Here is a 26,071-nt window from a genome sequence, read left to right as displayed (position 1 = left end):
CATGTGTAGAGAAAGTATTTGTTGTATCTGCATGTGTCGGACTGGAACCGGAAAAACCCAAATCACCAACAAGCCGCGATGAAGTTCTGTACGGATTATCTGTCGAGTGTTTTCGTTTCCTATTTTACCCTCAGAACTCTAGCATTATTTCAGGAGGAAACAGCCAATCCAAGGTACGAGTAGGTTCATCCGAATGCTAGTCTTTGTTGTAGAACAATGTAACAAAGTGTGTGTTTGCTCATTCGATCTGTTGTTTGGAAGACAATGAAAGACGTCATTCTCAATCGCGACTAAGCGATATGACGTCGCGTTGCTAAGAGCCGCTTTAAACATTCAAACAATCAACAAAGAAATATAGCAAAAGGCGTGAAAAAGCGTGAAGTCAAACGAAATATCTGAGTGGGCCTTACCGAGAATATGGATTTTACTATTCATATAGGGTTATGGAGATGCGTTGTTTTGTTGTTGCTGTGTTCAAGAGGTCGCCTTCTGCCTAATTGCAATTTCAGCTGACCTATCCCCCTTTGGGACACGTGTGTGAGAAGGGTACTGCCCGTACACATATTTATTGTGGGTCTTAGTATTGATAATTTCAGTTTTTGTATTGGTAAGATTTCGTTATACGTATTTATATGATTTCATGTTTGATTTTTAGAAATTGATAGACTTTCTTTGGCTGCTCGGTTTATATACGTTCGAGTAACTCACGGTCTCTCAGGAATAGAGTTAGTTTGACCTTCGATGTTGCATCTCTTGGCTTTGGGAGATGCATGACAGACAATTCTTATTTTTAACCGAGCCCGGGTCAGTAACAAGTGATCAATGGATTCAGGTTGAGCGCATGATGGGCATAACAGCAACTACCCGATATGCCACGGCAGTTTGGACGTGATCCTCGCACTGTTAGACATGACCCTGCTCGGTGTTAGAACCTAGTAGTCTCATCGTGTGGTATGTCAGGCGGTCGGGTAGCCTAGTGGTTAAAGCGTTCGCTCGTCACGCCGAAGACCCGTGTTCGATTCCCGACATGGGTACAATGTGTGAAGCCCATTTCTGGTGTCCCCGCCGTGATATTGCTGGAATATTGCTAAAAGCGGCGTAAAACCATACTCACTAACTCATCATGTGGTATGTCAATCTGTATATGTCATCGTACCTCGACAGTGTGGATCGCTGGTCTGCTGTTAGTTGAGTTTCTATTTGTGTTAATTGCATTGTTGTATACCGTCATGGATAATGCGCACGAATTCACCCTCGCTGCCGACACATACTAAGTAGCATTTGTTGCGCTTGTTTTTATTTAATCAAATGTTTCTCAAGGAGAAAGCTTGAGCACAAGTTCACATTCTTCTGTCATGACGTCATTTCTGGAGATTCGAACATGCGGTCGCAACTTGATGACGTAAATTGGACGACGTGATTTTTGAGAGGGAGTTGGTATATTGGGAGTTGGGAGAGATATATGAGAAAAATAGGAGATATAGGTACAGCTTTTCGACGTGAAAATTATGAGAATATGTAGGAAAGACCAAATTTAACCCACAGCATAACTTGGCTTAAAAATGGCTTTATTAGAATAGAGTGGGCATTTCTTGATGTGTATACACTATTAAAATCTACATTGCTGTGAGCGTCGGTATAGACTTGTATGTGTAATTATCTGCGGTGCTGTGGGCGTATGTAGACACATGCATGTGTAATGATCTGCAGTGCTGCCAGCGTCGTTATAGACTTGTTGTGTAATGATCTGCAGTGCTCTTGGCGTATATAGACACATGTATGTGTAATGATCTGCAGTGCTGTGGGCGTATGTAGACACATGTATGTGTAATGATCTGCAGTGCTGTGATCTTGATTAGACACATGCATGTGTAATGATCTGCAGTACTGTTGGCGTGTGTAGACACATGCATGTGCAATGATCTGCAGTGCTGTGAGCGTCGTTATAGATATGTATGTGTAATGATCTGCAGTGCTGTGGGCGTATGTAGACACATGCATGTGTAATGATCTGCAGTGCTGTGGGCGTATGTAGACACATGTATGTGTAATGATTTGCAGTGCTGTGAGCGTCGTTATAGACTTGTATGTGTAATGATCTGCAGTGCTGTGAGCGTCGTTATAGACTTGTATGTGTAATGATCTGCATTGCTGATGGCGTCGTTATAGACATGCATGTGTAGTGATCTGCAGTGCCGTAGGCGAATGTAGACATATGCGTGTGTAATGATCTGCAGTGCTGTGAGCGTCGTTATAGATGTGTATGTGTAATTATCTGCAGTGCTGTGGGCGTATGTAGACACATGTATGCGTAATGATCTGCAGTGCTGTGAGCGTCGTTATAGACTTGTTTGTGTAATGATCTGCAGTGCTGTGAGCGTCGTTATAGACTTGTATGTGTAATGATCTGCAGTGCAGTGCAGAATACCTCGGGAAGATGCACTCCATCCAGATACAAAGCACAAGTCCACCTTCATGTAATACACCCGATGGTGTTTGAATTGTATCGTTTCCCTTTCGGCTCAAAATGCTCCTAATGCATTTCAGCAAACCATTTGGCGTTACATATGAATACATGTAGATGACATCACAATACTTTCTAAAAAGAAGCAGGACTCGCTCTAAAAACCAAGCAATGGTAAATTTGCGACAAAACAAGTCACCTACTTAGGGCATATTTTCAGCAAAGATGGCATCCATGTCGATCCTTGTACGTACAATAGATTGGGCAAGACAGATGCCACCCTCTAAGAATGTCCATGACATGCCTCATTTCTAAGGTTTGGCCTCGTATTATCGCAAACGTTTCTGGCATCGCCTCCCATCCATACAACCTTCTGAAAAATGATGCGTCTTTCGAATGGTCCAACAATTGCCAACAGGCAGTCGGAAAGCTAAAACCAGCACCTTACAACAGCCCCCCATCCTTGTATATCCCGACCAAAACAAACCCTTCATCCTCACAACAGATGCATCTCAAACTATAATAAAGATCCTCATGGCATAACTTGTAATTATGTTGTTAATACATGACTTTTGACATTCAAGTATCTTCCTTGACATTGGTCCTGGTCTGTTTTCAGGAACAAACAATGTTTGTTGGTCACATTTCTTTTGCTCGTCAGTTTAGGTTACTGCAATAATCTATTTTTTTATTTAATTTTTTATTTATTTATGTGTTTATGTTGTATTTCTTCCCAGTGAGAGTAACAGATGCTTAATGGTCATTTAACACCTGTTTCAGTGATATGGACTCTTGAAAATGGAAGATTTGATATTGTCTCTCATGGTGTCTTTCTGTCAAAGATTATGGCTTTGCTCACGAAATATGCCCATATTGCTGTCAAGACTTATTAAGGCCGAGCATTTTTTCCAAGCAGATGGGGGCTGAGGTTTTTATTCACACAAAAGTATGAGACCCTCCACCCACACCCACACCCACACCCAACATAATGGGTCATAGCAGAATACTCGACAGCAAAGCCTCTGCATCTATGAGTTTATAGTTTTTTGCGTGTACCGTGGTTTTGTCAGGTTATCAAGACTTTGCCACTCGGTAGATTGGGTGCTGAGACTGTCTAAATAGATAAATAATCCTCAGCCTACATATATATGTGCAGCGCCACACAGGGTTGCTGGTATATGTACAAATAGGTCTCGCTTCATCTATTTCCGGATATGTACAATGCATTTTCTGCTGACAATGCCAAGAATTGCCATCTCTGGTGAAATGTAGGACGCGCTACTTCCTGGTGAATCGGATGATGTTAGATATATCCTTACATCTAAGGACATATAGATTGGGTGCTGAGACTGTATAATTAGCTAGCCTATATATGTTGGCTGGGGATTATTTATCTAATTATGCAGATATATAAATAATCCTCAGCCTACATATATATAGAATAGTGTGATACATGTGCCAGATGTAAGAACAATGTAATACATGTGCCAGATGTAAGAATAATGTAATACATGTGCCAGATGTTTTGTTTTGTTTGTTTGTTTGTTGTTTAACGCCGCACTCAGCAATATTCCAGCTATATGCCGGCGGTCTGTAAATAATCGAGTCTAGACAAGACAATCCAGTGTTTGACATCATGAGCATCGATCCGCGCAATTTGGATCGATGATATGCATCAACCAAGTCAGCGAGCCTAAACACCCGATCCCGTTAGTCGCCTTTTACGACAAGCATAGTCGCCTTTTACGGCAAGCATGGGTTGCTGAAGACCTTTTCTACCCCGGAATCTTCACGGGTCCGTGTAATAATAGTGTAATACATGTGGCAGATGTAAGAATAGTGTAATACATGTGCCAGATGTAAGAATAGTGTAATACATGTGCCAGAGGTAAGAATAGTGTAATACATGTGCCAGATGTAAGAATAGTGTAATACATGTGCCAGAGGTAAGAATAGTGTAATACATGTGCCAGAGGTAAGAATAGTGTAATACATGTGCCAGAGGTAAGAATAGTGTAATACATGTGCCAGAGGTAAGAATAGTGTAATACATGTGCCAGATGTAAGAATAGTGTAATACATGTGCCAGATGTAAGAATAGTGTAATACATGTGCCAGAGGTAAGAATAGTGTAATACATGTGCCAGAGGTAAGAATAGTGTAATACATGTGGCAGATGTAGGAATAGTGTAATACATGTGCCAGATGTAAGAATAGTGTAATACATGTGCCAGATGTAAGAATAGTGAAATACATGTGGCAGATGTAAGAATAGTGTCATACATGTGCCAGATGTAAGAATAGTGTAATACATGTGCCGGATGTAAGAATAGTGAAATACATGTGGCAGATGTAAGAATAGTGTAATACATGTGCCGGATGTAAGAATAGTGTAATACATGTGCCAGATGTAAGAATAGTGAAATACATGTGCCAGATGTAAGAATAGTGTAATACATGTGCCAGATGTAAGAATAGTGTAATACATGTGCCAGATGTAAGAATAGTGTAATACATGTGCCAGATGTAAGAATAGTGTAATACATGTGCCAGATGTAAGAATAGTGAAATACATGTGCCAGATGTAAGAATAGTGTAATACATGTGCCAGAGGTAAGAATAGTGTAATACATGTGCCAGATGTAAGAATAGTGTAATACATGGGCCGGATGTAAGAATGTGAAAAGACGAGTACTCGTGTACCAAACAATCACAATGAGGAGGAATCATGCACGTATTTAATTGGTGAAATATGTTTCCATTTCGTTCTAATCTGTCTGTAGACCTCACGAATATATGTCACTACAAGTCTTCATAGAAGAAGAAAAAGAGGAAGAAGATTTTTAAAGTTTTTATTAAAGTGTCACGCACAGTACAACAAAACAAAGTACTAATTATTCCGGGTGGGTATGTACAATGCCCGACCAATATGACATATGCCACATGACACACAGAGAACTTTGTGAAGCATAAAACATGTAGAGATAAAAAATAAACACTTACAATATAAAACAACAACCATCAATACAATCACACCCACTCACACAACCCCACGTCCCCATATTCTGCTCTCTCTCTCTCTCTCTCTCCCCCCCCCCCCCCCCCCCCCTTCTCTCCCTCTCTCTCTCTCTCATACACAGACACAGACACCCGTCTTCATACCTTTATACCTTTCGCACCCCTCCCCCCATCTAGGCATAATTGTGTGTACATAAGGTTCCACATGATAGTTTTAGTCTGCCGATATATCATAAGCTGCTCATTACCGTTGGCTAAGCCCTTATGATCCCATAGACCTCTTTGCCACATTTCGTAACCAGTATTACATGAATAATGATTTTCTCTTTAAAAGACTAAAAATGTGTCTCATGCTGTTATATTTGTAAAGTTTTTTACAATTTATTGACAATATTTCAAGATTTACAATGTCTTAAAGACCAAATTTTGGTAGAGCTAGTGATACCACAAGACGGAACAGTGTATACTCTCCTACACGAACGAATAATTTCGGCCTGTTGTTCAGTGATACACGAAAAGGCCCAACCCGTCTGATCTCGGACCGAAACATTCGGAGTTTAAATCCACGCCAAGGAAAACTTTTAATGCAGATGAATTCTCTATACCCAAAATATCTGACTGTATGTCAAAATGGGAGGGACAAGATTGATATACAATACATTTGTATATTAAAACCTTATAAGGTATGCCTCAGACCGATCTGAATTTAGCAATGATAAATATATATTTTATCTAGATGCATTATTTCAAGCAGGTTGTGTTAGGGGTCGGGGTGTCGCATTCACTATTTGGTCGCGAAATCAATACAGTCGCGTGACATGAGCGCAGATTTTCAAGAGAGAAATGTGAAAAAACATGCTAGCTTTACAGGGAGTGTCAAGTCTCACATTATTCTCATAGTATTTCTCCATCTGTCAAGCCCTTACTGTAATGCTATTTACAAGTAAGCAAGTCTAGATTTTATTACAGGGTCTGAATCTCCCATCTCACGGGCCTACTTTTCAATTTAAATGCAGTTGTTTGTTTCTCTCAAAAAATACATTATCAGAGACTAAGCGTAAGATTAGCGAGTTTCGTGAATTAACACTTTTTAGCTGTTAAAATATTGATGTTATTCGTGGGATTTTCAAGACATGAAAACAAATTTGGGAAGGGTCACAATACCATGACATGCATTTGGGGCGGTGTTGTCTTTTCTTCGTTATTAATCAGCAATTCTCTCTGAGTTAAAATATAACGTCTTATCACTGAGTTTGAATGGAATATTGTGTTTAATGTTTATGACATAAAATCATATCATCCTGTCTAATCACTTTTAAGATTATAGAAAAAAATAATTAATTTGTTGTTTACATTGTACGAATTATACGTAATAGGCGCAAAAGTGGTGGAAGAATAATATAGAAGTTGGGGTTCGACTGGCGGAACAGAATAAACAAGGTCCCAAGACATGTTTTTCTGCATGCGTCTGAAGGGAACCTGGATAACACAGGTTGTGCGTGCGCCTTATCTGATATAGTATAGAAGGGAGATAACTCATTCGTAATCAGTTCAGTCATTGTGGTCAGACAAAACCGGCTTGGTCTCATTACTCCCAGCAGTGCGTGGGTTGTCAAGTTCAAATGGTAATGAACTTCGACACCTACATCATCTCTGCAAGGAGTCCTGAGAGTGACAGATCAATCACGCGGGTACACCAAAAGTCGGTGAGTGACCTATGTCCGATTTTCTGACCATTTATTTTAAGAAAATGGCACAGTCAACAAACAGAGGCAACATAAGCCTGTGGGAAAGGGTGAAACAGTGGTCGCATAGTCATAACTGTGCCCACAGTTGATTCTGTGAGAAATTATTCACTAGACAGTCCTACCAACTTAGAGATAGATTGAGCCAGGGACGTATAGTCCGGATATACTTGCAGTTCGAGAATACAGCCCAATATCTATATATTTAAATTTGAAACAAAACACGACGATGAATTTTTTTGCCGACATTTTTTGCAACCCATGGCGCCTACCATGTTTGAAATGTTGTAAGTTGGTGCCGCAAAATCAAATGTATTGATTTTCAAATATATGATGAGCTATCCATCAGCAGTTGTGTAATAATGATAATAATAATAAAAATTATAATTGTTGATTGGACGTAACAAGAAATCCAGGGTATTAACACCCTCACACGAAGAATCATGTCAGACAATAGATCCCACCACCCTCGCTCTTCCCTCAATCGCTTATATTTACCAATTATGAAGGGATGGCATGGTTTGATTAATGTGGAGGGTCTTCACGATATAATTGTTTTGTACACTTTTGCAAACATTTATTTGTCTGATGATCCTCTTGTAAAGCATGTCAAAACTCGTGATGAAAACAAGGCATTCCACAGTTTTCTAAAACGATCCAAGGATGTGGGACATAATCTCAATGTCGGTGTTGATTTTGTTGATGGTTCTGTACTGCTGGACGGTACTGGACTGTCGGGTTTATGTGCAGTGTGTTGATTAGATGAGCAACCCTGCAGAGTCCTTTGCGTGGATGAAGTCGTCTGGCCTGAAAAGTGAAACAGATAGCTTTCTGTTTGCTGCTCAGGACCAGTCACTTCCAACTCGAAACCGTCAGTATGTGATTTTGCATCAAAATGTAAATATGAAATGTAGATTATGTAATGAATTTAATGAGACTGTTCAACACATTGTCAGTGTATTCCCAGCTTTGGCACAAACACAGTGTCTTAAACGACATGATTGTGTAGCTCGATCATTTCATTACCGTCTTCGCCGTGCTTGTGGTTTTGACACAGAGGTTCATCCATGGTACGACCCGGAATATGTAGAGGGGGCCATGGAAAATGATCAAAACAAAATTCTTCGGAATAGGCCCATTTACAGCCTCAGACGTATCCATGCCAACAAACCTGATCTTGTAGTTTTTGATAAAACCAATGAAATCATTTAAATCATTGAATTTTCTGTCCCCTTTGACAATAATGTGATTGACAAGATTGAATAAAAACATGGCAAATATGCGGACCTCGCCTTCCGAATGTCATGCTTGCATCCCAAGTACCAGGTTGTCCGACTCCCCATTGTTCTGGATGCCTTAGGTTTGGTACCTCCCAATCTGTTGACTGACATTGGGAGAGTACCCGGGTTTGCTACTAGGAATACAGCCCTTCTGACAATCTGGGTAATGCAGTGTTGGGGAGTCTTCACTGGTGGGTGAGGTGAGGTGAGGTGAGGTGAAATTTGATTTAACGTCGCGTCCAAGATTATTTCACTTATATAGCGACGTGCATGTACGTGTGTGTGTGTGGCTGCTTGTACTTGTCCGGACTGATGCCGATTTATAGTGCTAGCTCACTGAGATACCATGCCGCAGTTTAACATGAATACCCACTCAGACACAGTATACTGACTCCGAGCCGACCAGTCCTTGTTTTAGCCCCTTAATGCCGGGCGCCAGACAGGGTAACAAGTACCATCTTTTAACGTCTTTTGGTATGACGCGGCCGGGGCTCGAACCCCGGACCTTCCGTTCTCCGGGCAGACGCTCTACCACTAGACCACGGAGGCGGTTCACATTCTCTGAAAAGATCTGGGTGGGTTCGACTAGGTAGCGCTTCCTGGGAGAAGTCCCATTCACTGTGTGGGCTGAGTGTAGAGGGGGCAAAGGCCCTGAGCTGATGACTGACATAACAATGACAATTTCGTCAGGCAATGAAACACTTGTCACCTGTCTTAGTTGTGTGTTATAGCAATAAACATGACTGTCGTGTGTATCCTTCTCCCGGGTCGAGTGTCATTTTGTATTATACCTAAAGTTGCATTTTATGCAATCTCATTAAAATGAGATCTTAGTGTTCGCTTCTGCTAACGGACAACTTCGTTACTGGTCAAATCAGAACGACATCGAGAGAACCTTGACAAACTAATGAAATGAGTTAACAGGAAGTCGTCAGAAGCCAATCAGAAAGCAGCTTTCTCGAGCTTTCTCGACCCTATTCCAGACTATGCTCATGGGCGGATCCAGAGGTGGGGAAATGCCCCCTCCCCAACAAATCCCTTCTGAAAACAAAATGTAGCATAACAATTTTATTTTTTTATTTGGACCCTTCCATTTTAAAAACTGCTGGATCCGCCCTTGACGCTTTGAAAAATATTGTGACAATGTTCTCGATTCAAAATTTGAAAAGTGAACAAAAGAATATTCTGGAAGCAGATGTTTGAGATTATTTGGCAGTACTTCCCACGGGCTATGGGAATTTTAAGTCTCAACGTCTCAAATATGTGTTTACCCACAGAAGGGAGAGATAGACGGTGCTTTGGACGGAATCAGTCGGTGCTCTGGACGTTACAGTCCCTAACTGTCGTTGGGAATGCCCCGTGTTAACATTTTCGAGTTTAAATGATTAGAAAACAAATTCGGACTCGAAATGTGATTGGTCGGGGGCGGTCGGGTAGCCTACTGGTTAAAGCGTTCGGTCGTCACGCAGAAGATCCGGGTTCGATTCCCGACATGGATACAATGTGTGAAACTCATAACTGGTGTTGCCGCCGTGAGATTTCTGGAATATTGCTAAAAGCGGCGTTAAACCATACTCACTCACTCACTTGACTGATCGGGTGAAAGGTCGTTCTGACGTAATGGGGCGTCCTGAGATCTTTGTGCAGCGGTAGCATGCGTTTATTTTGGATACTGCCAAAGTTATGCTTGGTTAACACTGGTTCCCAAGGATTTAGTCAATTCAACCCTGGTTGCCAGAAATATGGTAACATCGGTTGACTCAGGCAACTTCACATTTAATAATCAAACACGCCTTGTAACGAGCAGCTTACAAACGGATCGTGACAATTGTTTTAAGAATTAATCCATTATTTCCATGGACCAAAATGTGAATGATTAATATCACAGATGTTATATACCTATAAATAGTTTTCGAATGTGTAATATTCAAAATATGCGTTTTAGTGTTTTCTAAACATGCAATTTCTAATAAATGTGTTAATTTATATATAAAGTCAAAACTGTGATATCAATATATTCATTATTGATAAAATATGATGGGGGAGTACGTAGTTAAACCGCACCTCATCTGATTCGGTGTGTTTGTACTGTATGTCTGCCATCAAGGTAATCTGTATCCGCAGCATACATAAGCAGCTACAGCACGATGGTATGGTATGTGTATGAGTGAGTATGATTTTACGCCGCTTTTATCAATATTCCAGCAATAACACGGCGGGGGACACCTTAAATGGGCTTCACATTTTGTACCCATGTGGGGAATCGAACCCGGGTATTCGGCGTGACGAGCGAACGTTTAACCACCGCCCCTTGTATGGTTTGTTAGTCGGTCTGTCTGCACCAGCTCAACCAGTAGATGATGGCATCAGACTATGACATCAAGACAGTTTGGTCTCGCGGTCGACATCAATCTGCAAGAACTAATCGCTCTCAGGCCTCTGCGACCCCGGCCTTTTTCATAACATCTTACAAGTAAGATAGGTGAATGAGTGAGTTAAAATATAACCCTGCATCACCAATATCTGTCATAGAGTATATAATACTAACGCGATCGGGTGGTCAGGCTCGCTGACTTGGTTGATGCTTGTCATCCCAGTTGCGTAGATCGATGTTCATGATGTCAATCACTGGATTGCCTGGTCCAGACTCAATTATTTATACAGACCGCCGTCATACAGCATGAATGAGTGCGGCGTTAAACAAACAAACAAACCAAAGAGAATATACGAAGTCGTGGAATTACGCGGAAATATACACTACTGATGATCTGGAATGACTACTTGTTGTCTCCCTAAATCTAGTCGTCAGAAATATACTTCTTGGGGTAAAGTTATGCATGATGGGCACGCTGGCGGGGTGATTGCGTTCACCCGATCACGGGTATTTCAAACTTTTAAACAAGTTATTTATTCCCGCCGACGTGAGGGTTTGATAGGTCAAGGGTGTGACGGAAGCTGATAAACAAGTATCAAGAGTGTGTGCCGCCGTAGGAGGGACGCTCGACGGTATCCAGGTGGCGGTCTAGTGCGCCAGTGCAGACAACCTACAAGTTGATTCTATGTACACAAACAGCCCTGTCATTTATCATCAAACACTAATTTCATAAAGTAATATAGCCTTTGTCGAATATCATATATAGTGAATTTAAAGTTGATTTCTTTTTAATGTTGTGTTGTTACGTAATATATTTCTCTCCCGTTCAGACAGTGCTTTACATGTATCTGAGAGGGTGTGTAGTTCAGACAGTGCCTTACATGTATCTGAGAGGGTGTGTAGTTCAGACAGTGCCTTACATGTATCTGAGAGGGTGTGTAGTTCAGACAGTGTTTTACATGTATCTGAGCGGGTCTGAAGTTCAGACAGTGCTTTACATGTATCTGAGAGGGTGTGTAGTTCAGACAGTGCCTTACATGTATCTGAGAGGGTGTGTAGTTCAGACAGTGCCTTACATGTATCTGAGAGGGTGTGTAGTTCAGACAGTGTTTTACATGTATCTGAGCGGGTCTGAAGTTCAGACAGTGCTTTACATGTATCTGAGAGGGTGTGAAGTTAAGACAATGCTTTAGCTGAAAGAATGTGACGTTCAGACAATGCTTTTGCTTTACATGTATCTGAGCGGGTCTGAAGTTCAGACAGTGCTTTACGTGTATCTGAGAGGGTGTGAAGTTAAGACAATGCTTTAGCTGAAAGAATTGGACGTGCACACAATGCTTTAGCTAAGAGAATGTGACGTTCAGACAATGTTTTACATGCAGCTGGGAGTCTGTGACGTTCAGACAATACTTTAGCTGAGAGGCTGTGACGTTCAGACAATACTTTAGCTGAGAGGCTGTGACGTTCAGACAATACTTTAGCTGAGAGAATGTGACGTTCAGACAATGCTTTAGCTAAGAGAATGTGACGTTCAGACAATGTTTTACATGCAGTTGGGAGGCTGTGACGTTCAGACAATACTTTAGCTGAGAGGCTATGACGTTCAGACAATGCTTTAGCTGAGAGAATGCGACGTTCATACAATGTTTGACATGCAGCTGGGATGCTGTGACGTTCAGACAATACTTTAGCTGAGAGGCTATGACGTTCAGACAATGCTTTAGCTGAGAGAATGTGACATTCGGACAATGTTTTACATGCAGCTTGGAGGCTGTGACATTCAGACAATGCTTCAGCTGAGAGGCTGTGACGTTCAGACAATACTTAAGCTGAGAGGCTGTTATGTTCAGACAATGCTTTAGCTGATATGAGTCATTCAAACAATGATTCATACAGATTCCTGGTAAATATTTCTGTTAAATGATTGGACGAGGTTGATGATGGTGTTTGATTGGCAGGGCGTATTTGAAAATTCACTTGGGTAATGGCCGATCAGTCAGCGGTTATGAAGTATGGCCGTCTTACGACGTTCAGTGAGTGTGTTGCTTAACGCCTTGTCAATATCAGCTATTTGCGGCCATGTGGGTATTACACGTGTATCCTAAATTTAACCATTCGTGATTTAATATCAAGAAAATAGTATCGTTAACAACCGATGACCTTATGGATATGTACGAGGAAGTGCATTTTGACGCTGAAACCTACAATATTCCAGAAATGTAACGACAGGCAGTTGTCAGTTTCCTTTAAAGCATTCTTCTTATTTTAGATTCATACACTGTAAAATAGCTGTAAAACGAGGACATAAGTATACAAATATGGTGTCTGAAAGGAAGGGTGGGTTGACATCAGTGTACAAATAAGGTGTTTGAAAGGAGGGGCGGGGCGGGTTGACATCAGTGTACAAAAAGGGGGTTTGAAAGGAGGGGCGGGTTGACATCAGTGTACAAATAAGGTGTCTGAAAGGAGGGGCGGGTTGACATCAGTGTACAATTAAGGTGTCTGAAAGGAGGGCGGGTTGACATCAGTGTACAAATAAGGTGTGTGAAAGGAGGGGCGGGTTGACATTAGTGTACAAATAAGGTGTCTGAAAGGAGGGGTGGGTTGACATCAGTGTACAAATATGGTGTCTGAAAGGAGGGGCGGGTTGACATCAGTGTACAAATAAGGTGTCTGAAAGGAGGGCGTGTTGACATCAGTGTACAAATATGGTGTCTGAAAGGAGGGGCGGGTTGACGTCAGTGTACAAATATGGTGTCTGAAAGGAGGGGCGGGTTGACATCAGTGTACAAATAAGGTGTCTGAAAGGAGGGGCGTGTTGACATCAGTGTACAAATAAGGTGTCTGAAAGGAGGGCGGGTTGACATCAGTGTACAAATAAGGTGTCTGAAAGGAGGGCGTGTTGACATCAGTGTACAAATATGATGTCTGAAAGGAGGGACGTGTTGACATCAGTGTACAAATAAGGTGTTTGAAAGGAGGGGCGTGTTGACATCAGTGTACAAATAAGGTGTTTGAAAGGAGGGGCGTGTTGACATCAGTGTACAAATATGATGTCTGAAAGGAGGGACGTGTTGACATCAGTGTACAAATAAGGTGTCTGAAAGGAGGGGCGTGTTGACATCAGTGTACAAATATGGTGTCTGAAAGGAGGGGCGGGTTGACATCAGTGTACAAATAAGGTGTTTGAAAGGAGGGGTGGGTTGACATTAGTGTACAAATAAGGTGTCTGAAAGGAGGGGCGGGTTGACATCAGTGTACAAATAAGGTGTCTGAAAGGAGGGGCGTGTTGACATCAGTGTACAAATAAGGTGTCTGAAAGGAGGGCGTGTTGACATCAGTGTACAAATAAGGTGTTTGAAAGGAGGGGCGTGTTGACATCAGTGTACAAATATGATGTCTGAAAGGAGGGGCGGGTTGACATCAGTGTACAAATAAGGTGTCTGAAAGGAGGGGCGGGTTGACATCAGTGTACAAATAAGGTGTCTGAAAGGAGGGGCGGGTTGACATCAGTGTACAAATAAGGTGTCTGAAAGGAGGGGCGGGTTGACATCAGTGAAAAAATATGGTGTCTGAAAGGAGGGGCGGGTTGACATCAGTGTACAAATAAGGTGTCTGAAAGGAGGGGCGTGTTGACATCAGTGTACAAATAAGGTGTCTGAAAGGAGGGCGTGTTGACATCAGTGTACAAATAAGGTGTTTGAAAGGAGGGGCGTGTTGACATCAGTGTACAAATATGATGTCTGAAAGGAGGGGCGTGTTGACATCAGTGTACAAATAAGGTGTTTGAAAGGAGGGGCGTGTTGACATCAGTGTACAAATATGATGTCTGAAAGGAGGGGCGGGTTGACATCAGTGTACAAATAAGGTGTCTGAAAGGAGGGGCGGGTTGACATCAGTGTACAAATAAGGTGTTTGAAAGGAGGGGCGGGTTGACATCAGTGTACAAATAAGGTGTCTGAAAGGAGGGCGGGTTGACATCAGTGAAAAAATATGGTGTCTGAAAGGAGGGGCGGGTTGACATCAGTGTACAAATAAGGTGTCTGAAAGGAGGGGCGTGTTGACATCAGTGTACAAATAAGGTGTCTGAAAGGAGGGGCGTGTTGACATCAGTGTACAAATATGGTGTCTGAAAGGAGGGGTGGGTTGACATCAGTGTACAAATAAGGTGTCTGAAAGGAGGGGCGGGTTGACATCAGTGAAAAAATATGGTGTCTGAAAGGAGGGGCGGGTTGACATCAGTGTACAAATAAGGTGTCTGAAAGGAGGGGCGTGTTGACATCAGTGTACAAATATGGTGTCTGAAAGGAGGGGCGGGTTGACATCAGTGTACAAATAAGGTGCTTGAAAGGAGGGATGGGTTGACATTAGTGTACAAATATGGTGTCTGAAAGGAGGGGGGGGGGGGGGGGGGGGGGGGGGTTGACATCAGTGTACAAATAAGGTGTCTGAAAGGAGGGGCGGGGCGGGTTGACATCAGTGTACAAATATGGTGTCTGAAAGGAGGGGTGGGGCGGGTTGACATCAGTGTACAAATATGGTGTCTGAAAGGAGGGGCGGGGCGGGTTGACATCAGTGTACAAATAAGGTGTCTGAAAGGAGGGGTGGGATGACATAAGTGTTCGGCATATATAAATGGACTGTCATGTCCAGACCCAATTATTTTTCAGACCCCGGTCCAATGGCTGGAACATAGCTGAGTGCGGAGTTCAACAACAAACATCCTGCATCCATCAGTGTAACACTAATTACTCCAGGACTATTGTATGTCACAAGAACGTATGTAACGGTGAATCTGACCCCAAATGCAATCACAAGTATCGATTTCTCAGAAAAAAATCAGTCACAAAATCAATTTCCAGTACACATATGAAGTAAGCAGTTCAGTGAACTTTCGGTATATAGGGAAATTGGGCACTGTCAAGTTAAGTTGGTCTTCCACGTGCTCTAAGCGTGATCTTTAAGCGCTTATCTCGTATCACTCATGGTGAGCCTCTTTATAAAGGTAATGTAATAAGATGCAAAATATGCATCAACTGAAAAATGAATTGTGTTAAAAACTAGAATAAAACCAAGCACACGAAATGTAACTGCATGATATGATATAAGATGTACCACAACTGTTATGCCCAAAAATGTGTCACCTCAACCAGCCTTCACACCAGGAAGCAGGCATGGTTACGTGACAGTCTAGCAAGGTGAGGCGCGTTGAAAGTCTAGATGTCGGTGTGTATAGGTTATTCGCTGATCAAGTATCTGCGCTGAGCGACAATGTAAACGGGGCAAAATGTTGTTTTACACTCATGTCTACCGGATTTGGTTTCCCAGCAAGCTAAGCCTATATTATTTCCATGCCACGGTGTTTCCGCGCTCGTCAACTTGTGTTAAATGTATCTATTGTCCAAACTTAATTATTGTCGAGGGAAATCTTGGTAGAACGGTTGTCCGTCTTATCCGCACAGGGTGCATGGTGGGAATTATTCACATTTTTCTTGCACGAAAATGAAATAGAGTTTGACTTCCATTTTTGATTAAGGAAAAATCAGAGAGAAGGGAATCTTTATGCATTATTGGTTATTATTACTAACATTTTCTAAAAATTAATATAGATATTATCAGGAAGTAGTCAAAGAATTCCTGATATTAGGTACATGCTCTAATTTACCACGGGATTCTGAAGTTCTGATTGATGGTGTAATTGCCTATTTCGTGGTGTAAATGTATCTGGACTTGGAACAGTTTGTGTGAGTGGGGTATCAATATTAAACTCCGACGGGATATGTGACTGGGCAAGCAAGCACGCACACGCACGCGCAAACTAACAAACGCACACACAAGAACGCACTTTGACTGCTGACTCATATTTTATTATTTTATCATGTAAACGTTAATGATTAACATACTTTCATCGAGACATTGTCTCAGTTGCTCGCATGGCACAAATTACAACGTCTAGACCCAGACTGGTTTGGCTGGAAGGAACTATACGTATATCCTGCAAGAGAAAACATACGTGTCCCCCGAATGGTGTTTTTAAGCGTCATAAATTAAGGTTATAAATACGTTTAATGCGTTCGGCCATGAATAAAAACTATTAAAGGTCGGTAACATGTGCATGAGGGTTAAGTCACAGTGACTGGTCGCGGCGACCTGTGGTTTAGGTCATAGGTAAAGAGAGCTAACTATCTACTAGAGAGCTAAAAAGAGAGATTTGCCTAAATTCCGGTAATTTGTCGACATCGGTGAGAGAGAGAGAGAGAGTTTTTGTGTGTGTGTGAGAGAGAGGTGTGATTGGGTGTATGTTTTTTATTGTTAATGTTTACTACGAGGGCAAACATATCGGGGTTCATAAAAGTCCAATGTGCGCTGGGGTCTTTTCACGTCTAGAGCCAACACTGTATTGTTTCCGGCATTGTTGACGCCATTCGAATCTTATTGTGCCGTGAGGTCGGAATGACGTCACACTAGAAACGACGTCATTGCTGAAGATTGTTGACGTCATTCGATAAAGTGTGGTTCCGCTGCTGTTGCGACTTGCTGTATGTATGTATATATATATATAGAATAATAAACGAGCTCACGTGTAATACCAATTTTATGAAACGAGTGAATAGTTGTGGTATCTGACGAGCGAAAGCGAGTCAGATACCACAACTATTCACGAGTTTCATAAAATTGGTTTTACACGGGAGCGAGTTTAGTATTTTATTTATAACTTGCCATTTATAACGTTTTTAGAATTATACTGTTGAGAATGCATAGGCTGACACCCACACGATCCACGGCATAGTCAAATTGAGTTTAACAGAATAATACTTCAAACACGTCAAAAGTTGAAACGTATGAATTTAATTCCAAACAACGGTCCACCTTTAGAATTCACAAAATTATCGTAGGGCTAGGACTATCGCAACTCACATACTTTAACAGACTAACGACTGTCGTTGCGCTACAATACGATCGCCTTGTGGAACGGACCTTGCACCTCAAAGTTTACAATAACGTCACAATACCCGATGACGTAATTTGTGGAATTTTGTTGCAAGATCCATCGGCGAAACAATGCCACGTGACGTCAGCCTAGCAACAAGGTTGCTGGGGTCATCGAGTGTGCATAAGCTCCTCTCAGTGATCTATCAACTCCACACGCAATGTCGTTGAATAAGCCAAGGGATGTTGAGAGCTTTCAATATTTGTTCGTGAAACGTGTTCCGAGAGTACAAAAGCACGCGTTTTGGTATTACACAATGTGTAATACAGCTGTATGTTTATTAAACGGGTGATCTCTTCACGGGCAAGTAATAAATGTATGTATGCATGTATCTTCTACGGTAATAAATAGAACATTACATTCGTGTTCATGTCATACAATGTATTGTAATTAGACTGTAAACATATATTTGTATTTATTTTTGAAACTATGAAAAGAATAGTTTGATATTTTTTTTTGGTCATGAGAATTATCATATCATATATTTATCTGCATAAACTTCATTATTTAGACCAGACACACCTACTGTTTCATTTGGAAATCTGTTTCACTAGCTTTATTTAACTATTGACATACTCGTGCCGAAACTCCGGTATTTAGACACTCGTGTCGTAAAGTGAGTGAGTTTGATTTTACGCCGCTTTTAGCAATATTCCCGCAATATCACGGCGGGGGACACCAGAAATGGGCTTCACACATTGTACCCATGTCGGGAATAGAACCCGGGTCTTCGGCATGACGAGCGAACGCTTTAACCACTAGGCTACCCGACCGCCCCTCGTGTCGTAAAGATAGTATGACATGAACACTCATAATATCCTATATTTATTACCTACGAGGGCAAACAAATCGGGGTTCATGAAAATCATATGTGCCCTTGGGTCATATCACGTCACGAGACGTATTGTTTCCGTCATGCAGACGGCAGTGTTGACGTCATTTGTATCTTATTGTGACGCGAGGTCGGAATGACGTCACACTAGAAACGACGTCATAGCTGAAGATTGTTGACGTCATTCGAAAAAGTGTGGTTCCGATGCTGTTGCGACTTGCTGTCCTTGTAGATAAACACTAAAGATCGTCTCTGTATGAAATTCCGGTATTATGTACACATCTTCTTCTTCTTCCGAGAGAGAGAGAGAGAGAGAGTGAGAGAGAGAGAGAGAGAGAGAGAGAGAGGTGGTGAGGCTACATCATTCCGGTATTATGTAGACATATTCAGTGTTATTTCAACGTTTGAAAGATAATTTTCAACAAATATGGCATAGACGTTTATGTAATAGCTCCAAAATGTCCTTCTATTCTCATATTACATTAACCTTGAAGTGTGAAGAATATTTGCATTGTGTAACCGTGAGTAAATTCCGGTCATGTATGTCAAGGTTTAGATTCAGTGCACACTGTCTGGAAATAGAAGTTTCATTTTCTGCTAGTGTGCCCTGCATATACTCACCCACGCCATCTCTGTATTCCTTCAAAACATTATCTACACCCAAATGTCCATAAGTTTAATATTCTCTTATCTACAACTAACACAAAGCTCATCATTAATATCGAGAGAGAGGGATGCCTAAATTCCGGTGTTATGTCGACATCTTTGGTGAGAGAGAGAGAGAGAGATTTGCTTGATCTTTGTGCTATATAAAGTTTGATACAAGCTGCTACATGGATATAGCCTAATGGGGATGTATATATACGACCTCGAGAAAAGACTATTGTACTATTATTATATGAGGTCGATGGGCGTAGTATTATTAGGTCTCAGTGAAAGGTCACGTCGACCTGCGGTCTAGCTCAGCTAGGAATATCCCTGTCTAGCTCATAATATTATTACAGTTCTATTTTCATTGTAACTTAGGAATCACGCCACATAGAGACGCGCATACCGAACGGGAGTGGAAGAGGAAGACGATATAGTCCTGATGTTTTACAATAAGATTTGTCGTCTTGATAATTTTCTAACTTTCTGAAATAAGATAATTGAATAACGATAGAATGTTGATGACAGATAAGATAAAAATTGATACAATCAGTTAACAAACATGTCTGCTTTGGGTTCGATCGACAGACTTTTACACAAGTGACAACCACAAGCTGGACGCATTATCAGCGGTCTACCTAGAGTGACGTCCCTTACGTGTAGACGTGCGGTAAGAAACAACACCAATAGGCTATATCATGAGAGAGTGGTTGAATCTGATTGAGTTGATAATTCATTTTCTAACATACTAAACATGGCATTCTCATATGCAACGATGTAATTATTAAACAACTGTTTCTCCGAAAAGCTCCAAATACGTTTCTCCACGATGTATTCGTTAATACTATCACTGACACTGGTAGCAATAGTGCTATAGCTAGGGGCCTACACAGGTCCTGATATATCTAGGGCCTATGGCTTCTAGATGGGATGCACTACAGCACAGGACAATGTAACTGATGATAATAACAAACAAAATCGCAGACGAGGACTAGCATCAAAACAAATCAATCGTCAGTGACTCTAGGCTATACTAGTGGCGGTCCATTTTTCAGAGATTTAACAGGACATACTCGGTATGTGGCCCACGTCTGCAACAAATGACACGAAAAATTCCCAATTTGTGTTTACATTTCTCTGTTCCTATTTATTTACAAAAACATCTCACTTATTTTTCCAATTTACTCTTTAGTTGGAATCGTAGAAAAGTCTCTGTTTTCATTTCAGGTCCAAATGTAATTTGTGCCTTGTATTAGATTGAGACATTGTCTGTGAAATTAGGATAGGCAACCCATGGGAAATCCGGGGTAGAACTATCCCCAGACACTTGTGCTGGTCATAAGAGTCGACAAAATGGATTGAGTAGTCAGGTGCAGGTGACTCGGTTGACGGCAAGTCATTGCTTCCCACATTGCATGGATCAATGTTCAAGAGGTCAGTAACTGGACAAGACTTGATTATTTACAGACCGCTGTCATATAGCTGGAATATTGCTGAATATGGCATTTTACAACACCCAAACTCAGCAACACTTCAGCAATGTGACAGCAGCCTGTGAAAATGGACCAGACAATCCAACGATCGATATAGTGTGCAACAATCCACGCCGATGAGCCTGACCACCCGATCAATTTAGTTGCCTCTTATGACCAGTATAAATTTACCTATGGGAATAAGGACATATTTTAACCCCGAACTCCGAAGGGGTATGAGGACGAGTAAACATACACCGTATTAGATGTAATAAGCGCCCCGCTCTAATAAGTGCCCACGGCGATATTGGCTAGTGAACAATCCCAATTAGCACCCCTCCCGATTGATCAATGTACACAAGACTTATTTATTCGCGTATAATACGCACTCGTGTGTTATATGCACCCTTAATTATGGGCAATTAAATTCTGGAAAAATATATCTGTCGTATACAAACATTTCATGCTGTCAGCTAGGGCTGGGACGGGTAACTCGGGTCGGGTGGGTCCTGAGTAGGACAAGGGTACCCATAGCTCTACCCGGACCCGTGGTTAGTCATGTGATATATTGTTTAATGATAAAAACTCACTGTAGCTCAGTGGTTAGACTACAAGTCGCTCATGTTCGCAATTCTTTTCTAACGATACACACATTCCTTTTGACTTGCATATGTTTGAGTAAAGATAACGCTTCAGTCAACAACTGTGAACGCAGGATCTGATCGTTTGATACATGTATCTGAATAGTTTTGGCCAGGGCTGCAGTAAAACACTTCCCAATCAGACGTTTTGTTCCCAACTCTTGAGACCTGCAGTGGCCGTGGGTACCCGGGTAGGGTCGGGTAATAGGGGGCCGGATACCCGGGTAGTAGATTTGGACTCGTCCCAGCCCTACTGTCAGCATAAACCACAAAATTTATCTTTCAACTCTTTCAATAATATTCTAATAAGAGCCCCCTACTTAAAAATTTGAGAGCGTCCTGTGCGCTTATTATGTCGAATACGGTATATTTGATTTTACCCAAGTTTTCTCAACACTTAATCACAAAATAATTATTAATATTTAAATCTAGATGGAGAATGGACATGATTTACCTTTGGTTTATATCCTTGTGTCAGTCAGATGTTTGAGGGATAAAAATATTGACATTTTTCTAATTATTGTTAAATTATGATTCCTAAGATGATTAACACTTGTATTTTGACAGACAATGCAGTCAAGGTTCTGTATACTGAAGAATTTATATTGTGCTCTACGAGAGAGTAGGGACCATGGTCTATCAAAGGAGACATTTCGGCAGCTGCTGCTTGAAACACTTGTCACAGATGAAGACCCACATAGTAGGGAACACCTCAGAGACTTGGTCTTGTGTGATTTGCAGGAGCCATATCAGCTGAAAACAGACATCACTACCTGTCAAGGTGGTGGAAATGTGGATATGACAAAGCATTTTTCTTTAGACAAATGTAGTGAAAATTATCAAATTACATGTGTGACAGAAAGGTTGACTGGTTTGTCATATAGTGTTAGGGCTACTGAAGCAGGTGCTTGTCTGAAGGATGGAACAGTTGGAGATCGTATTCCTACTAACTCTCCAGGAGCGCCTCCACATGCTTGCATCTTGACAAACAGACGTAAAACAACAGATAGCTCTCCCTACAGCAGTGTGCACCCTAAGCCAGCAGTACATTTGAGTAACCAAGTGGTCACTGGTGGGCGTGAGGTGAGAACTGACCACACTGGTTACACATGTAGAGAGGAGACGCTGCTGATGTTGTCGTGTGTGACGCTGGTGGTGGGGGCGGGGCAGTGTACAGGACACCCAGGTGTCGGGGTGTGTGCTGAGCATGAGGCAGGGTGTCTGGATGTTGGACAGTCTTCTGAAGGGGTTCACTCTGTGCCCAAGAGAAGACATGTACACCTGAATGGCACTGACGATTCATTAATAGAGGATTTGAAGGAGATGAACATTCTTACAGTTTTGGTGAGAATCCAGTTTTATGAGTTTGAAGATTAATGCAGCAGTTCACAATGAAATGTATGGTCTTGATTAAGCAAAACAATAATTGTTTTGCACCTGTTATTTACTGAAAGAATACGGGTAGCCAGTAAGAGTGAGTCAGTTAGGTTTAATGCCACTTTGAACAGTATTCCAGTTACATCACAGAGGTCACAATGAATGTGTGGTCATGGTTAAGCAAAACAATAATTGTCTTGCACCTGGTATTTACTGAAAGAATACGGGTAGACACTAAGAATGAGTCAGTTAGGTTTAATGCAGCTTTGAACAGTATTCCAGTTATATCACCGTGTGTCAGCTTAATGTGGGAGGAAAGCCCGAAGTGAAGCAGGTCTTAAATGTTTACCACTTCGGTGAAACCCATGAGCATGGGTATGTTGCTTGCAGACCTTGAAATATAATCAAGATTCGAACCCATGACCACAGATTTCTGGAGTGCCCAGAGGATGCAACTCTGTACAGCAAATTTCAGAGCCTTACACTACTGGGCCATCCGTACCCACATGCCAGTAAGAACATTTCGCTTAACTAAACCAAAGGTCATTGTCGTTATGTGTCATGCATGTGGTCCACGAATTTATCAACATTTGTGAAGGTGTGCAATACAGGTTTTGATCCTGTTATACCTCAGGTATAGCATGATCAGGGTGGTTTGTGTCCTACTCATGCATCTGAAAGTTTTACATGTTCTACATTTCCACTGAAACTACCTGGAACTTGATACAGTAAAAAGGGGCAAGCCCCTTCGTTACACTCTCGGTAACATCGCTGCCTCCAGAGTGGGTTCGACCATTACAAGAATTTTGACATTTTTGCTCTAACCCCGATTGTAGTCACGTTTATACTTTTGTTTCATAGTTCATTTTGAAAAGGTTTATGACTGACAATATTTCCCAGTTGAATTTAACTTTTTGTTTGTTTCGGTGTTACAACAGTCTTCGCTTGTTTGTAAACATAATGTCAGTCGGTTGCGAGTTCAACTCCAAGTCTGGTTGTGGCCACCCATCACAGTGAGGAGCTTTGACTGGTGGCAGCGATTGTACAGACAGCTCCGGGAAGGGGCTATCACTGTGAGGACCTTGGGACAGGGGTGGTGTGGTAATCTAGTGGTTAAAGCGATTGCTCATCCTGCTGAAGACCCAGGTTTGATTCCCCACATGGGTTGAATGTTTGATATAGCTGGAATATTGGAGGGGTTTTGTTAAAGCGAACAATAAAATATCACATCCAATGGGGACCCTTGTGGATATGATGGTTGGGGTGAAACGATACAGCAAGGTCATGATACGATACGTACGATGATATATAGGTCATGTTTGTAGCGACTATTTTGAGTAGTGAACTTGAATCCCAAATTACACAACATTTCATGATATTTGAGAGCAAAAAAGCTGGGTGTCATTGTAATTTCTTTTAGCAAATGTATCGTCTTTTTTCGATAAAAAACGTATCGTGTTTCGTATTGTTGAGTGTATCGTTTTTCCCCTATATCATAGTATTCTTTATGTTGAGTCATTGCAGAGTAAATATGTGTCATTGTTCTTTTGCAGCTGAAGCTGTCACACAGTAGGGATATGTTCATCAAATACACTGCTTCCAAAGCCATTCTTGCTGTGGTGAAATGTCCATCTTTCAATGTGAGCATGATTTACTGTGTCAGACATAAAATATGTAGTGTTTCTTATAAGTTCAAATATTTATCAGGTTTATGAGGATATTCAACCTTGAGGTTAAAGCATTGACTCCTTAAGCCGAAGACCCAGGTTCCATTTTTTTCACAATGGTACAATGTGTGAAGCCCATTTGTAGACCCCCCCACACACACATCCCTCACCAATTTGCATATTGCTAAAAGTGGAGTAAAACTCTACTCATTTATCCATACCCTCCAAAAAGAACTGAAAACATATGGACAAAAGAAGTTAATTAAAAGGTCTGATTTTCCCCATCAAATCTTCATTCCCTCACAGTTGAATCCGTTTTCATCCATTTTCTCCAAGTACAAATATCATATTGATATCATGAGACAATATATTCTGTGATTTCAGAGCACGAGGGAGTGTTTCCTGGAGGAGGTTATGTTTGGGGTGACCAACTCGAGGCGGGCGTCCGTCAGGACCTCCAACATGGAGTTACTGAAACACTTCATGTCAAACAGACATGGCCTGGATCTTAATACATGGTGCCATCAACATTTGACCTCATCAAAAATATTGAAAGCTGAATATGTTGAAACTATCTTGAGATGTAGAGAACCTCAGTGCATTGATGAACTCAACATGTTTCTGACATTATTACAGAAAATTGTCAAATTTGTACATAAATTTGAAAAAGAATTGAAAGAAAGTTATTTAGGATCATTACTGGATTCGAACCAAGAACATCTGCTCCAGTTCCTGGTAAGATCCTTGCAGTGCATCAATAAACCAGAGGGGAGAATTCTGTGTAAAAAGACACTGGATATTTTCAACACATTTCTCCCCTATGGCAGCCATCTTGCAGAGAGGAAGGATATCGCAAGTGTTTACAGCCTAATGTGTGAGAAACTGCTATCTGAGTTGTGCCCGTCTGCCTTGACGTCTGCTCCCTTCGTCTGTCATTTTGTGTGTTTTGGTGGCTGCCATGTTGAGGGGACACAGGCCCGAAGTCAAAATGGAGATCTGGCTCTTCTCAGGAAGCTGACCCTAGTCTTGCTTAAAGCGTGTGCCATGATAGTGAGATTGACCACAGAAGTCCATGCACGTAAGCAATTTGTTTTTTAAAGACTTTGAGGCATTTATGCAATCTGTGCCATTAGGTTTTAAGGCTACTGGCTTGAATTAGGCTTTCAACATTATTTTCAGTCAATGTGCATGTTATTATATGGACGAAATATTTCTGAGCTTACTAGGCCTAACAGACTCCTACTAGACTCAGGCTTCAGACTTGTGTCTAAAGTTGCAGAATTCATATTTATTTCGTTTTATGGCCCTTTGAACACAAGCACAATAGAGCTTGTCATCATCTTTGTTGATGGTATCTTTCTTGAAAAAGCCTTTGGAAACAAGTACCAGTACTATAGGCTGGTTTATTACATACTGTTTATGTTTCAAGTAATGATTTGTCTCTTATGGCATTTACTACTAAAATATCTCTTGTCATCGTCAATATTCAAATCCTGATCATTATCTGGATTATGTTATGCCAAAATGTATTTGACAAATTTGTTTTTGAATATAACTTTGTA

At 41.3% G+C, this 26,071-nt stretch overlaps 1 protein-coding gene across 6 annotated transcripts in view; it reads left to right on the top strand.

Annotated features, from left to right (window-relative positions):
- The window catches only part of LOC124150085, a 50,172-nt gene that overhangs the window by 20,060 nt on the left and 4,041 nt on the right, over positions 1-26,071 (top strand). The window contains exons 3-6 of one of the 6 annotated variants that reach the window (XM_046521993.2): positions 19,941-20,022; positions 22,033-22,809; positions 24,396-24,482; positions 24,894-25,587. In XM_046521993.2, the coding sequence (XP_046377949.2) occupies positions 22,036-22,809; positions 24,396-24,482; positions 24,894-25,587 (1,555 nt within the window). In that variant the 5' untranslated portion in view covers positions 19,941-20,022; positions 22,033-22,035. Of the gene's footprint in view, positions 1-19,065; positions 20,429-22,032; positions 22,810-24,395; positions 24,483-24,893; positions 25,588-26,071 lie in introns of those variants that run through there. The other 5 variants (XM_046521995.2, XM_046521996.2, XM_048399374.1 and 2 more) reach the window with 5 other exon arrangements.

The sequence above is a fragment of the Haliotis rufescens genome, unplaced genomic scaffold, assembly GCF_023055435.1.
Source record: "Haliotis rufescens isolate VD_foot unplaced genomic scaffold, xgHalRufe1.0.p SCAF_1, whole genome shotgun sequence".
In the NCBI taxonomy this organism is placed as follows: domain Eukaryota; kingdom Metazoa; phylum Mollusca; class Gastropoda; order Lepetellida; family Haliotidae; genus Haliotis; species Haliotis rufescens.
The sequence above is the reverse complement of the archived record's forward strand: the minus strand, read 5'-3'. Positions and strand labels throughout refer to the sequence as shown.